General features: G+C 48.9%; 1 protein-coding gene and 2 pseudogenes across 3 annotated transcripts in view; all 3 read right to left on the bottom strand.

The window, feature by feature from the left end:
• Positions 1–14,656, bottom strand: part of LOC308344403 (DLA class I histocompatibility antigen, A9/A9 alpha chain-like) — a 35,823-nt pseudogene that overhangs the window by 11,538 nt on the left and 9,629 nt on the right. The gene's annotated exons all lie outside the window — the stretch shown is intronic.
• LOC308345119 lies at positions 936–4,103 on the bottom strand (annotated as a pseudogene). Its single transcript has 4 exons — positions 4,093–4,103; positions 3,776–4,008; positions 3,099–3,141; positions 936–3,002 (listed from the first exon to the last, which is right to left on the bottom strand). The product of its transcript is annotated as an uncharacterized misc_RNA (transcript).
• On the bottom strand, positions 3,547–9,918 carry LOC308345117 (uncharacterized protein; the record flags this gene model as incomplete). The annotated part of the gene is made up of 7 exons (XM_080807063.1): positions 3,547–4,203; positions 4,491–4,724; positions 7,503–7,607; positions 7,729–8,004; positions 8,639–8,914; positions 9,204–9,689; positions 9,897–9,918. 7 exons carry the CDS (start codon positions 9,916–9,918, stop codon positions 4,139–4,141), a joined length of 1,464 nt encoding a protein of 487 aa, XP_080663189.1. The 3' UTR covers positions 3,547–4,138.

The following is a 14,656-nucleotide window of genomic DNA, read 5'->3' as shown; positions in this document are numbered from 1 at the left end:
TTTATTAATTTATTTGACAGAGAGATCACAGGTAGGCAGAGAGGCAGACAGAGAGAGAGAGGTGGAAGCAGGCTCCCTGCTGAGCAGAGAGTCTGATGTGGGGCTCAATCCCGGGACCCCTGAGATCATGACCTGAGCCAAAGGCACAGGCTTAACCCACTGAGCCACCCAGGCACAAGCAGGCAGAGAAGCAGGCAGAGAGAGAGGAGGAAGCAGGCTCCCCACTGAGCAGACAGCCAGATGTGGGGCTCAATCCCAGGACCCTGGGATCATGACCTGAGCCAAAGGCAGGGGCTCTAACCCACTGAGGCACCCAGGCGCCCCTAAAGTGAATCTCTTAAACAACATATAGTAGTTCATCTTTCCTTAACCATTCTGTCAACCTCATGCTTTGATTGGAGTATGTTTATGCTCATTTCTTTCATGAATTTAGGTAAGTTTTCAGCCATTATTTCTTCAAATAAACCTCTCTTACTTTTTTCTTTCTTTTCTGTCTGGGACTCCCAAAATGCATATGTTGGTTCCTTCTAGGGTGTCATAGTGCTCCCTTAGGGCCTCTTCCCTTTTCTTCAGGTTTTTTTTTTTTTTTTTTAAATTCTCTCCTCAGACTTGATAATTTCAATTATCAGCAGTGTTACCTATCTATACTGCCCATGTGTTTGGAATATGAGTGCAGGAGTTACTCTTCATATTCCTGGTTCCTTGTTCAGGCAACCAAGACCAATATGTACATACTAAAGTCACAAAAGAACTCATGCAGGTGCATGCACACATGCATACACAAATCATAAAAAACTCCCCATGCCAAATGCCCACAAACTTTCCTCTTTACAGCCCCAAAGCCAACTTTAAGGAATTCTGCCTACAACAGTCCATCCTTCCTCCCTCCCTCCCTTCCTTCCTCTAAGTATGCCTCTGGGCCAGTGTTTGTGTTAGGCCTGGTAATCATTTAATGAAACAGACAAAACACATATTGTCTTAATGCTTCCCATCTGACAGGAAAGACAGACAATAAATAAAATGTAATAATAGTAGTACATTAGACATTGCTGTTACCTATTGCTAAATAACAAAAAAATCTCCAAATGGTACAATCACGTTTTATTCTCTCTCATTGTGTGAGTCAGCTAAGCCCAACAGCAGCTTTTCTGCTCTGTGTGACATGGGCTGGGGCTAGAGTCATCTTTGAGATCTGAATGGTCTAGAATATTCCAGAATATGTTGCCTCTCAGTGGGGTTGCCCTGAGGTTGTCAAATGCTGCTTGCTCCCATTATGGCCTGTTGGTGCCATCTGGTGTTAACCCAGGTCTTGAAGGCTAACAAGCTCAGGGAGGAAAGAGAAACCAATAAAAGCCCATCTGGTGCCAAATATTGCTTTGTGAGCTTTGTGTGACTTCTCCTTCAGCTGTCCAAATTCAGCCTTGCCTTTCTCTGAAGGAGCGTAACACCCTCACTGTTTTCTCTCTCACACCCCTTTCCTCAGCCTTTGCTGGTCCCCCCCGCACCCCACCATGATCCCTCAGCATCATCACCTGGGCCTGCTTCCACCAACTACCAGACAGGAACAAGAAAGTGCCCCATGACCAAGGACAACACCCTGGAGCATAAACTCAATGCTTTCCCTCCTCTCAAGCCCTGACCCATCCACCTACAGAGCACAGGCCATGCCTGAAAGACAGGTATCTGTTACCTCTTCCTCCAGGCCAGGCAGTGGTCACAAACATAGCATCTTCTCTCCCTTGCTGTCTGATCCCCACCTGCATAAGCACCTGTGTACCACTAGGCTGTTGTCTGCTTGTTGGCCACGCTCAGCCACAGGCACAGACCCCACCTGCAGCTCACTTCATCCCTCCCCTGGCCCTGAGCCAGCAGCTCCTAACCAGAAGTGACATCAGAAAGCTCAGGAGACCAACAGGCCCAGTGTAGAAAAAGTGGGTTCCAGTGGAGTCTGTACTTGACTTGACTCAGAGCACTACATGCTCTCAGAGACCTGGCCTTGCCCTCCACCGTCACCCCTGGCCCAGGCTCCCAAGCTGCATTTGGCCTTCCCTGCTCCTTCTTGGCCCACTTGCACCTGGAATCACAGCTCCTCCCCAAATGCTGCTTGGCTGAGGCTGCCAGGGCCTTCCTGCCCCTTTTCTATTAGGGACTCCCCCAGGCAATTCAGGCAGTGCTTGTTGCAACCTTCTTGTAAATGAGGTGTAGGGAATTGAGACCCCAGCCTAAGGCTGTCTGTCCACCCTCTGCATCCTGAAGCTGCCCTTGCCACCACCTCTCCACCACCTCGGAAACACCCCTGAAAGAGCCCTGCTTAGCCTGAGAATAGAGACAGGGAAGGACAAGTTCAGAGCAGGGAGTCCCAGCCCCACTGCCCAACCCTCACTCAGAGCAAGGAGAGGCCATGCTCACCACTCAAGGGCCCTGGTGTCCCTGGCTGTGAGCAGGGCTAAGGGTGGGGATGCAGACATGGCTCCCAGCCCCTCTTAGCAATCTGACTTCCAGCTCCTGTTACAGAAGTTGTTGTCCCCTACAGTCTATGCAGAGGGAGACATGAGGGGCCCCACATCCCATGAGAGCCCCTCCCATCCCACCCACTCCCCAGATTTCTCACTTGGGCTCCCATAACTGCTATTGATTTCTTGTTCTTGGAGAAAGAACACACACAATAATGGTGATAAAAGCCACAGCAGCAGCAGCAGCAGCCACCAGGCAACTGTCTGTCCATACCTGTGCAGTAGGGCCTTTCCAGGAAAAGGGCCATATATCAACTGGGGCTCCCCAGGACCACAGGTCTGCTCTCTTCTCTTCACCCTGGCTCCTGACCCGACCAGAGTCAGAGCCCCCTCCATGATCACCTGAGGCCCACCGGAGTGCACAGGGTGTGCAGTGTGGTTCCCTGTGGCTTCCATGCAGCAAGTGAAATTCTGCTCCTCTCCCTGAGGGACCCTTATGGTCTCCCATGTCCAGTAGGTCCCATTCCAACTAGGCAGGACTCCCCTAACCTGCTAGGCATCCTGGCTCAGGGGTTCCTGATCCTGAAGTCAGGTCAGGGAGATATTCCTGGGAGAGAAATGGAAAGCCCAGCATATTAGGCTGACCAAGCCCTCCAAGGGCTGGCTGCAGAACACGTTCTCTGGGGCACTGAGGAGAAAGCACAGAGCCGTGAGGCACATGGCTGAGCCCTGCTCCCCTCTAAGGGAAACAGAAGAGGGCTGCTTCTCCCACCTTTTCACCTCTTGCTGAAGCCTTCATTGACCCCAGACCTTCTCCAAGTTTGTTCTGCACCCTGGGGTCCAGTTCCTTTGGACTGGCGGGAGGATGACCCTGGGATCCAGGCCTCACTTTCTTGGATCCACATGTTGGTGCTGAGGAGGGGGCATGATGGGTGGGTTCTTGGGCTGAGGGGAATATAATAGAACTCTTTGTGACATGGAGTCTAGGCTTCCTCTCCTGCCTGACACCCACCTTCCTGGTTCAGTTTTCTGTAGCAGAGTCCACTGTCTCCCTGGACTATTAACACTGACAGGATTCAGATTTTTTTTTTTTAAGATTTTATCTATCTATCTATCTATCTATCTATCATCTATTTAATTTATTTATAGAGTGCATGAGCGGGGAGGGTCATTGGGAGGGGGACAGAGAGAATCCCAAGCAGACTCTGTGCTGAGATCATGACCTGAGTTAAAAATCAAGAATTCGACATCAACCAGCTGGGCCACCCAGGTGCTTCTGAGAGAATTCACTTCTGGCCCCACATGATTGGTGTCTCTATCCTTTATCCAGAGTCTTTAAGAGTTTAGGCCGATCACAATACAATGCGCCAACAGAACATATGTGCATTCCATAGGACAGGAAGGGTTTCCTTGGACAGGGTTTTTGTGGGAGGAGATTCAATGGGTCTAGGGGAGAGGAAGGCCTCTGCCCCAGGGCCGAACCTTTTTTGCCCAAGAAGCCCATCCAGGACTCCAGATATTTCTGATGCTTCCACAAAGCTCTCCCTGCACATGGCTGAGGAATCCTGGCTTTGAGAGCCACCTACATCCCAGGTTTCTTCATTTCCATAATCAAGGTCAGTGTGGAAGAGCAGGGAACTGTCCATCCATGGGTATTCAAGTCATAGGAGAGGAAGGGCTCCCCATCACAGTGGAAATGCCTGAAGACCCTGGTGCAGTTGTCTTCTTGGATCTCCCAGTCCCAGATCTCCTGGAGGAAATGCAAGCCAGGCACCATCCAGCAGTGAATTTCCCAAACTGTGTCCCTCTGCCCTCCCTGCCCCAGTAACAAACTCCAGCCAGAGAAGCCCCTGTCTGCTCTCCTCCGCGTCTTCCCTGTGTTGGCTCAGTAATGGTCCCTGTAGGCTGAAGTCCATAGACCCTCAGTCCTCACCCCCACCCTCAGCCAAATCCAGGGAAAGAGACAGGTCTCTGCTCTCTGCCCTGAACTTCCCTGGGAAAGGTTTCCCATCCTTCTTGCTCTGACCCCACTCTCACCTCTTCTTGGTGCCTGCAGGGCCAGGAGGTCTTCCACACTCATTCTGAGTTCCTTCCCAGTGTCTCTCAAGCCCTTGGTCTCTGTTGCCCATGTCTCAGGTCCCCGGATTGCTTCGGACCCTAATCTCTGTGACTCTGCCACATCTTTCTTGTTGTCATGGTGCAGGAAGGCCTGACCATCCAAGTGTCTTTCAGCAAAAATTCTCCGATGCACAGATTCATCCTGGGACACCCCTGTGAAGTTATAATAAAGACCATGGGATCCTGGGCAGGGAGCAGAACATGGATGAAACTGCCTTCTGGAAGTAACTGCATGTCTTATGTTTCTCAGAAAAGCTCAGCTGTCCTGAGCTGCTTGAAGTATTGAGCATGCAGAAAATGCATCTGTACAAGGCACAGGAAGGAGGTTTTCTAACGCAGGAAGAGAGGAACGGGGGCAGGAAGGAGAGGGGAGAAGAAATAGCAGAGGGGGCTGGAAATGGGTAGACATGCAGGACAGGAGCCAGGAGAGGGAGGCACAGGCCTCTGTGGGTAGGTGAAGGGGAAAGGCTGGGCTGCAGGGACCAAGGAGGGACAAGCAAGCCATAGTGAAGGAGTGGTCTTCTTGTCAGCAGGGAGGGAGGGGCAGTGGGGAGCCCAAGGTTGATTAATCCATGGCCAGAGCTGCCATGGAGCCCAGGGGGCTTATGGTGGAGTGGAGAGCCAGGGGCTGCTGCCAGTGGTGAAGGCTCATCAGGGAAGAGATAGGGTGAAGGGAGGGAGGGACTCTGAGGCCGAAGGCCTGTTGGAGGGGGTGGATTGTGGGCACAAGGGAGCTTAATGTGGGCCAGTGCCCCTGGAGGAGGGCAAGGGTTAGGTCCAAGTGGAATAGTGGCAGGGTGAGTCCCCAGGTGGGGATGGGCTGGACCTGCCAGGGTCCCCTTGGGAGAGGCAGTAGGCAGGGGTTTCAGGGAGGCAGAGCAGGGAGCCCAAAGGGTAGTTTATATGAGAAAGGAGGGGAATGAAAGATAAAATAGAATCAAAACACCGTGGTGAACTCCTTGGAGAAGGACCTGCATGGTGGGGGTGATACTGGGAAGGGGGGCAGGTCAGACCCCCAGGGAGGTTTAGGGGGGACACCCAGCACAGGACAGGCAGACTGGAAAGAAGGTTGGCTGTAGAGAAAGGCTGGAGCTGACCACATGGCGGAACCAGCCAGTTTGGGGACTAGGTGTCAGGAGTGAGGCCCACTGGGGTCAAGGAACCAAAGGAGGGATGAGGGCCAAGGATCTGGGCAATTGGACCTGGAGCAATTTTCTGGTCTTTGGGGGAGAGGGGATGGCAAGTACCTAGGAATAAACATAACCAAAGAGGTAAAAAGTCTATACACTGAAAACTAGAAAACACTGATGAAAGAAACTGAAGATTGCACAAACAAATGGGAAGACAATCCATGCTCGTGGATTGGAAGAACAATATTGTTAAGATGTCTATACTACCCCAAATCTACATATTTGATGTAATACCTATCAAAATACCAACAGCATTTCTCACAGAACTAGAACAAATAATCCTAAAATTTGTATGGAATCACAAAAGAGCCTGAATAGCCAAAGCAGCCTTGAAAAAGGAAAGCAAATCTGGAGGTATCACATTCCAGACTTCAAGTTATATTATAAAGTTGTACTAAGGGGTGCCTTCATGGCTTAGTCGTTAAGCTTCTGTCTTTAGCTCAGGTCATGATCCCAGGATCCTGGGATCAAGTCCCGCATCAGGCTTCCTGCTCCTCGGGAAGCTTGCTTCTCCTTCTCCCTCTCCCACTTCTCCTGCTTGTGCTCCCTCTCTTGCTGTGTCTCTCTCTGTCAAATAAATAAATAAAATCTTAAAAAAAAACAAAACAAAAAACCTCACAAAGCTGCAGTAATCAACAGCGTGTTACTGGCACAAAAATACATGTATTTTTTACATGAGACAGAGTAGAAAATCCAGAAGTAAACTCACAGTTATATGATCAATTTGTCTTTGAGAAAGCAGGAAAGAATATGCAATGGAAAAAAGACTGTCTATCCAAAATGATGTTGAGAAAACTGGACAGCAACATGCAAAAGAATGAAACTGGACCATCTCCTTAAACCATGCACAAAAGTGAATTCAAAATAGATTAAAGAGTTAAATGTGAGAAAACCATATAAATCCTAGAATAGAGCTCAGGCAGTAATTTCTCAGACATCAAGCACAACATTTTTCTAGGTATGACTCCTGAGGCAAGGAAAACAAAAACAAAAATAAACTATTTGGATCAAAATAAAAAGCTTCAGTACAGTAAAGGAGGAGCCGACAGAAAGGGAGAAAATATTTGCAGATAACATATCTGATAAAGGGTTAGTATCTAAAACGACAAAGAACTTACACAATTAAACAAAGAAAAAACAAATATTCCAATTAAAAAATGAACTGAAGACATGAACAGACTTGTTTCCAAAAAGACATCTAAGTGGCCAACAGACACAGGAAAAGATGCTCAACATCACTCATCATCAGGGAAATACAAATCAAAACCACAATGAGATATCACCTTTCACCCGGTCCTTTTCATCCCAGGGGAAGAAAATATCATGTTAGAGGCCGGGGACAGGGTGAGGCCATGAGATCATAGAGGAAATTCCTAGTCCTGGTTGAAAATGAAGTTTCTAGAATTGTGCCTGAAGACCCAGGACAGGATCAGGAAACATGAAGAATGAGGTGTGGGGTCACTGGGTCACCTGACTTGCTGGAGGTCTGTTCTCAGCAGGATCCTTCCTCTCTGTCCTGTGCCCACTGGGCATCAGGTCCCCATCACCAGGATTAACAAGATGAAAATGTGTCCTTCATTGTCACAAATGTTTGTTACACACTGAGTGTTAGTGATCAGTTCCACAATGCCCAAGTACATGTGCAAGGATGGTACTTTCCAGTTACAAGGCAGGACAGTCTGCTACCTAGGAAACCCCCAAAGGGACAAGAAACCTCAGATCCTCCCACTCCATTCCTTACCTGAGCACTTCTTCCTCCAGATCACAGCTCCAATCACCACAGCGACCACAAGGAGAGCCAGACCAGCAATGATCCATGTGATGAGGGCGATGGGAAGAAGAGGCTCTAGAAAGGGAAGGGAGGGTGAGGGGTCCAGACCTCTGGTTTGAATCCTGACCCTGTTGAAATTCTCCAGAAGGCCTTCTGCTTTCCCTGAGAAGAGGCTCGACCACAAAACCCTCCTTACCCCATCTCAAGGTAATGGGCTCAGACAGTCCCTCATGCTGCACATGGCATGTGTATCTCTGCTCCTCTCCAGAAGGCACCACCACGGCAGCCCACTTCTGGAAGGTTCCATCTCCTGCAGGCCTGGTCTCCACAAGCTCTGTGTCCTGGGTCAGGTCCTCCCCATCCTGCTGCCAGGTCAGGGTGATCTCCACAGGGTAGAAGCCCAGGGCCCAGCACCTCAGGGTGACATCACGGTCAGAGATGGGGTGGTGGGTCACGTGTGTGTTGGGGGGTTCTGAAGAAAAAGAATTAGAAATTCCACCCTTTGGTTTACCATTAAGGGCCACCGAAAGGGCATTCATGTGACCATCCTGAGGTGGACAGGGCCATTGGTTTGAAGAAGCACAAAACCCAGAAACCAATGTAGTCTAAAGGATCTCCTAATCCTGGAAAGTTCTAGAATCAGGGAGAGAGTCCAGGGTAGGAGGCTGTAGGTCTAAGTGAGAGAGCACATTAATGTGTGCTGACTGGGTGGGAAGGCGAATGAGTCAGAAAACCTGGAGTCAGACCTCCAAAGATGTTCTCAGATGGAGAACAAGGCCTTGAGAGGGAAAGTCACGGTTGCCAAGGTCAAAGGGAACCGCTGATGGGTTATTTCAGGAATGGTCTCCACCTGCCTCCTGGGAGAGACTGGATTCCTCAATTGCCCCTTGGAGAAAAGCGGCCCTCTGGGTGAGTCACTCTTTATAGGAACCTGAACGCCCAGGCGGAGGGCTCGGTCTCCCCACCCGTGGATCTCCCATGGGAGATCCCACCGATCTCCCCACGCGTGGAAGGGCGGTGTTCTGCCACTGAGTCCATATTCCCTTCCTGGTGGGAAGCCAGCCCCAGGGGAGGGGAGATCAGGGAGGCCCTGTTGGCCCTGGTACTTGAGCGCAGCAGCGTTTCCTTCCCGTTCTCCAGGTGCCTCCGGAGCCACTCCACGCACGTGACCTCCAGGTAGTTCCTGTAGCGGTCTGCCTCACTGGCCGCCTCCCACTTGCTGCGGGTGATCTGCACCGCCGTGTCCGCCGCGGTCCAGGAACGCAGGTCCTCGTTCAGGGCGATGTAATCTGCGCCGTCGTACGCCCACTGCTGGTACCCGCGGAGGAGACGCCCGTCGGCCCCCACGTCGCAGGCAGAAGTCCACTGGAAGGTGTGAGACCCTGGCCCCGCCCCCCAGCCCGGCAGCAGCGGTCAGCCCCCAAAACCCTCCCCGCCCCTAACGGCGAGCGACTAAGTCCAAACACAAAGTAAACCCCATTAGAGGTTCCCGCGCGCTCTTTCCGGATCTGGGCACAAGTGGGTCCCGCAGCCTCACGGTGGCGCTCATACACTCAGGGGCGCCACCGGTCCGTCGGTGCGGTGGGGATGGGGGTCGTGACCTGGATCTAGGCCCTATCGCTCACCGGCCTCGCTCTGGTTGTAGTAGCCCCGCAGGCTGTTCAGGCTCACTTGGAAAGCCTGCGCGTTGTGCTTGACCCTCCGCGTCTCCTGGTCCCAGTACTCCGGCCCCTCCTACTCCACCCACGGCGCCCGCGGCTCCATCCTCAGACTGGCAGAGTCGCTGTCGAACCGCGCGAACTGCGTGTCGTCCACGTAGCCGACTTCCCAGTACCGGGGCTCCCCGCGGCCAGGCCGGGACACGGCGGTGGAGAAATACCTCAGGTAGTGGGAGCCTGAGGGCCCGGAGGGGCTGAGACCCCGCTCGACCCTCCTCCCGGCGCGGGGCCCGGGGCCCAGGAGTGGGGGCGGGGGGAGTGCTGGGGGAGGGGAAGCACCGAGTGGAGGAGAGCAGGGCGGAGGCGGGGAGGGACCGGGGAGCACAGGCCGGGGCGGGGATGGGGGCGGCGGGGAGGCGCCTTGCCCTGGGGTCCCGCGTTCCCGCCCGGCGGTCCCCTCGCTCCCGCCCCGCAGAGGCCCTTTCCTCCCGCCCCCGCACTCACCCGCCCAGGTCTCTGCCACTGCCAGGGCCCCCGACAGCAACAATGCGAGGGTTCGGGGGCCCATGCCCCAGACCCTTAGGGTCTGAGGAGGAGAACTGAGTCCCAATGGTGTAAAGACTTCAGAAGCTGGATCCGCGGTGCCGCTGATTGGCTTCTCCAGAAACCCGATGCCCAATGGGAGTGTGCACTGGGGTCGCGTCACGAGTATCCAGGTAGGAGGACATGACGCAGGTTGTGACAGGGAGAAGTGAAACCCAAGGAGATGGGGACTCCCTGGCACTCTGCTTCCTCGCCCCAGACACCGCCCTGGGATCTGAGACCCTGAGAGGCAGGTCCAGGTCGATCCGGCCCCTCACGTACTGCACTGCAAGCTCCTCCTGACTTTGTCTCCCTGAGTTGTGGCGCAGGAGCTGTATGAATAAGTGATTCTAAAACATTTTGTTCACAGGGTATCTATATGGTCTTACAAATTACTGAGGATCCCAAGAATATTTTTGTGTATGTGGATGTTGTGTTTGCGTGTGATATTTACCATAGTAGGAGTAAAACAGGGTTAAACATTTATTATTAATAAATTTATTAATTCGTTTAGAATTATATTAAAAGCAGCTGACATGAAAACAGAAATACTGTTTTTATGAAAAATAACTAGTTCCCCAAATAAATAGGATAGCGAGAAGAGTGGATTTTCTTACATTTTCCATTTTTGCAAGTCTCTATCTTTCTTGTCTGTCTCCTTAGAATACCATTGGATGTTCAGATTTGCTTCTGCATTTATGGAGTTGTTTTGGTTGAAGTATATGAACAAATATACAACCTTGCACAAATATTGAGAATATTATGTTTTATAACCTTTTCAGAGAATCATTGCTATTCATCTTTGATACTATATTCAAACTACAGGAGGTATTCATTCTCTAAGGTTACTTGTGAAGTGGAACCTGAAACAGTATCATTGACTATGTCCTTGTCTGTTACATTAAAATCCACAGGTCCAACTTGCACACCAGATGGATCTTGTACTAATGCATGATTAAGAAAAAATTTTTTTTAAATTTAAAATTTAAATTTTATTATTTTTTAAGATTTTATTTATTTATTTGACAGAGAGAGACAGCGAGAGGGGGAACACAAGCAAGGGGATTGGGAGAGGGAGAAGCAGGTTTCTCATAGAGCAGGGAGCCTGATGCGGGGCTGGATTCTAAGACTGATGTGGGGCATGATCCCAGAACCCCAGGATCATGATCTGAGCCTAAGGCAGATGCCTCAGATGCCTAATGACTGAGCCACCCAGGAGCTCCTGTTTTTTGTTTGTTTGTTTGTTTGTTTGTTTTAAGAAATATGGGGGCACCTGGGTGGCTCAGTGGGTTAAAGCCTCTGCCTTCGGCTCAGGTCATGATCTGAGGGTCCTGTGATGGAGCCCCGCATCAGGCTCTCTGCTCAGCGGGGAGCCTGCTCCACCCCCCTGCCCCCTGCCTGCCTCCCTGCCCACTTGTGATCTCTGTCTGACAAATAAACAAATAAAATATTAAAAAAAAGAAATATGTTGTTTCACTAAGTTATATATATGTTCCAGTGTTGATGAGAGTGAATTGAATTATCAAAAATTCATATTTGTTTCAATATTACCACGAATCCCAAGGAGAAAGTTTGTGGGTACTGAGAAGCTATCAAGCTTATTAGTGGATCATAAGTTTCCCAAAATTCTGATTTTCTGTTGGGAGCTTACATTTTATCAAGGCAGAAAGTACTGTCAGCTGTCATATGTGAGCTGATTTTCGTGAAGTTACAGGTTTGTGTTCATTTTCAAGAAACTGCCTGTGAAATATCCTAGTCTAAATAATCCAAGTTTCTCTGTCATTCATTCCTTCAAGCAAAAATGGCATTCCATAAAAAAAAGAGGCCAGCTATGTTCACACCAATTATTTCCCTTGGGGCTTAGGGATGTAGCAGAAGTGATATACATCCCACGTTACAAATAAGATGTTACATATGGGGATTTGAGAATAGTTTAGTAAAAATAATAATTTTTATTTTATTTATTTATTTTTTTAAAAGATTTTATTTATTTATTTGACAGACAGAGAGAGATCCCAAGTAGACAGAGAGGCAGGCAGAGAGAGAGAGGGGAAAGCAAACTCCCTGCTGAGCAGAGAGCCCGATTGCGAGGCTTGATCCCAGGACCCTGGGATCGTGACCTGAACCGAAGGCAGAGGCTTAACGCACTGAGCCACCCAGGCGCCCCCAAAATAATAATTTTTAATGCTCCAGCCAGGGTATTTTTGTTCTTGTGTGTTTTTCATGGTCCATGATGCCAGCTGAGATTGACAGTACATTGAAGCCAAATTGGAGGGATGAGAGCAGATTATTCTGCCATTTTTCTAGGTCTTTGATTTGTATATCAAATCTGGGGATGCTTGGGGTGCCTGGGTGGCTCAGTTGTTAAGCGTCTGCCTTTGGCTCGGGTCATGATTCCAGGGTTCTGGGATTGAACCCTGCATCAGGCTCCTTGTTCAGTGGGGAGCCTGCTTCTCCCTCTCCCACTCCTCCTGTTTATACTCCCTCTCTCGCTGTCTCTCTCTCTATATCAAATAAATAAAATCTTAAAAAAATAACATATAGTTTGTCTGATATAAGAATTGTTTCTCCAGTTTTGTTTTGATGTCCATTAGCATGGTAAGTGGTTCTCTACCACCTCGCTTTGAATCTGGAGGTGTCTTTGAGTCCTCTGGTAAGCATCATACGATAGGTCTTTTATGCTGAGTGAAATAAGTCAAGCAGAGAAAATCAATTATCATATGGTTTCACTTACTTGTGGAACATAGGGAATAACATGGAAGACATTAGGAGAAGGAAAGTAAAAGTGGACTGGCGCAAATTGGAGGGGGAGACAAACCATGGGAGACTGTGGACTCTGAGGAACAAACTGAGGGTTTTAGAGAGGAGGGGTGTGGGTGGAGGGTGAGCCTGGGTGGTGGATATTATGGAGGGCACGTACTGCATGGAGTGCTGGGTGTGATACATGAACAATGAGTCTTGGAACGCTGCATCAGAAACTAATAATATATTTTATGGTGACTAACATAACACACACACAAAAAATCCATTCTGATACCCTATGTCTTTTGATTGGAGCAGTTAGTCCTTTTCCATTCACAGTAATTATTGAGAGATATGAAGCTAGTGCCATTGTGTTACCTGGAAATTTGGTTTTTCTGTATATTGTCTGTATTCCTTTCTGGTCCTTGTTACTTTGGGCTCTCTCCACTCAAAGGATCCCCTTTAATATTTCTTGCAGGGCTGGTTTATTGCTCACAAATTCCTTTAGTTTTTTGTTGTTGTTATCTGTTTTTTTCCTGGACAGTCTTGATCTCTCCTGTTCTGGATGACAGCCTTGCTAGATAAAGTATTCTTGGCTGCATACTTGTCCCATTTAGCACATTGTATATACCCTGCCTATCCTTTCTGGCTTGCCAGTTCTCTGGCAAGCTTTTTTATCTCAGCCTTGTGACTGACTTTCAAGTCTTCAAATTTTACATACTCCTGAAGCGTGGACTTGCACTGTTCCTCCTGGGGGAGGGAGAGGGGTCTTGCCTCGTTTCTTCCTTTTGCTGAGCTTCTGAGAGCAGTCGAGGAACAATATAGCAGTTCACAGTTTATGGCAACACTGAGCAGAAAGCTGGCACCTAAGCTTGCTGTTTTCAACCAGCTTCCCTGTTCCGATGCCCGGGAACTCTGCCGCACTCAGGCACCCTGTTCTTCTTGTGACCCCAGGGATCCTGAGACCACATCATGCCACCTAGGATTCTGCCCTGACTTGCCACATGAGCACCTTTAAGCCAGGGACGTCTTTCATTGTAGCAGACTTCTGGAAGTTCTGCTTCTGTGTTCTGCTGCTTATAATACTTTGCAGTAGGCTCCTTAAGGAAGCTTTCTCCCCTCTGCCATGTCCTTTGATATATGGTCCTGATTCATGTCTCTGCACCTCCTACCCTGCAAAAGGTGGTTGCTTTTCTATTTGATGAATTGCAGCAATTCTTTTCTCAGATCTCTGATTGATTTCATAGGTGTTCAAAATGAGTTGGTAATGATCCATCTGAATTCCAGGGACCAAACTTAGGGTCCCCTACTCCTTTACCATCTTAACTTCTCTCTGGAATAATGAAACTGTTTTCTTACTGTCATTATTAGACTGTTTATTGAAAGTGTATGGAGGGGTGCCTGGGTGGCTCAGTTTGTTGGGTATCTGCCTTTGCCTCAGGTCATGATCCTGGGGTCCTGGGATTGAGTCCCATGTCTGGCTTCCTGCTCAGTGGGGAGTCTGCTTCTCTATCTCCCTCTCCTCCTCTCCCCAACTTGTGCTCTCTCTCAAATAAATAAATAAATAGGTAAAATCTTTTTAAAAAAAGTTTATGGAAATGTAACTGATTTTTGTGTGTTGACCTCATATCCTGCCCCCTTGCTGAAATTATTAGTTCTGGTAGCTTTTTAGTTGATTCTCTAGGACTTCCTATGTACAAGATCATGTCATCTGCAAACAGAAATAATTTTACTTTTTTTCTTCCCAGTCAGGATGCACTTTATCTTATTTTTTTTTGTTCTAGAATGTCCAGCACAAAGTTTAATAGAAGTGGTGAGATTGGACATCCTTTTGGTGTTCCTGATCTTAGCAAGAAACAGCCAGTATTTTTCCATTAAGAAATTGTTAGCTTAAGGGTTTTCATAAATTATTTTATTTTTTATTTTTTTAAAGATTTTATTTATTTCATACAGAGAGAAATCCCAAGTAGGCAGAGAGGCAGGCAGAGAGAGAGGAGGAAGCAGACTCCCCGCTGAGCACAGAGCTCGATGTGGGGCTCGATCACAGGACCCTGAGATCATGACCTGAGCCGAAGGCAGAGGCTTAACCCACTGAGCCACCCAGGCGCCTCCATAAATTCTTTTAATCAGTTTAAAGAAATT

Source organism: Martes martes, assembly GCF_963455335.1.
Source record: "Martes martes genome assembly, chromosome: 6".
NCBI lineage: Eukaryota > Metazoa > Chordata > Mammalia > Carnivora > Mustelidae > Martes > Martes martes.
The sequence above is the reverse complement of the archived record's forward strand: the minus strand, read 5'-3'. Positions and strand labels throughout refer to the sequence as shown.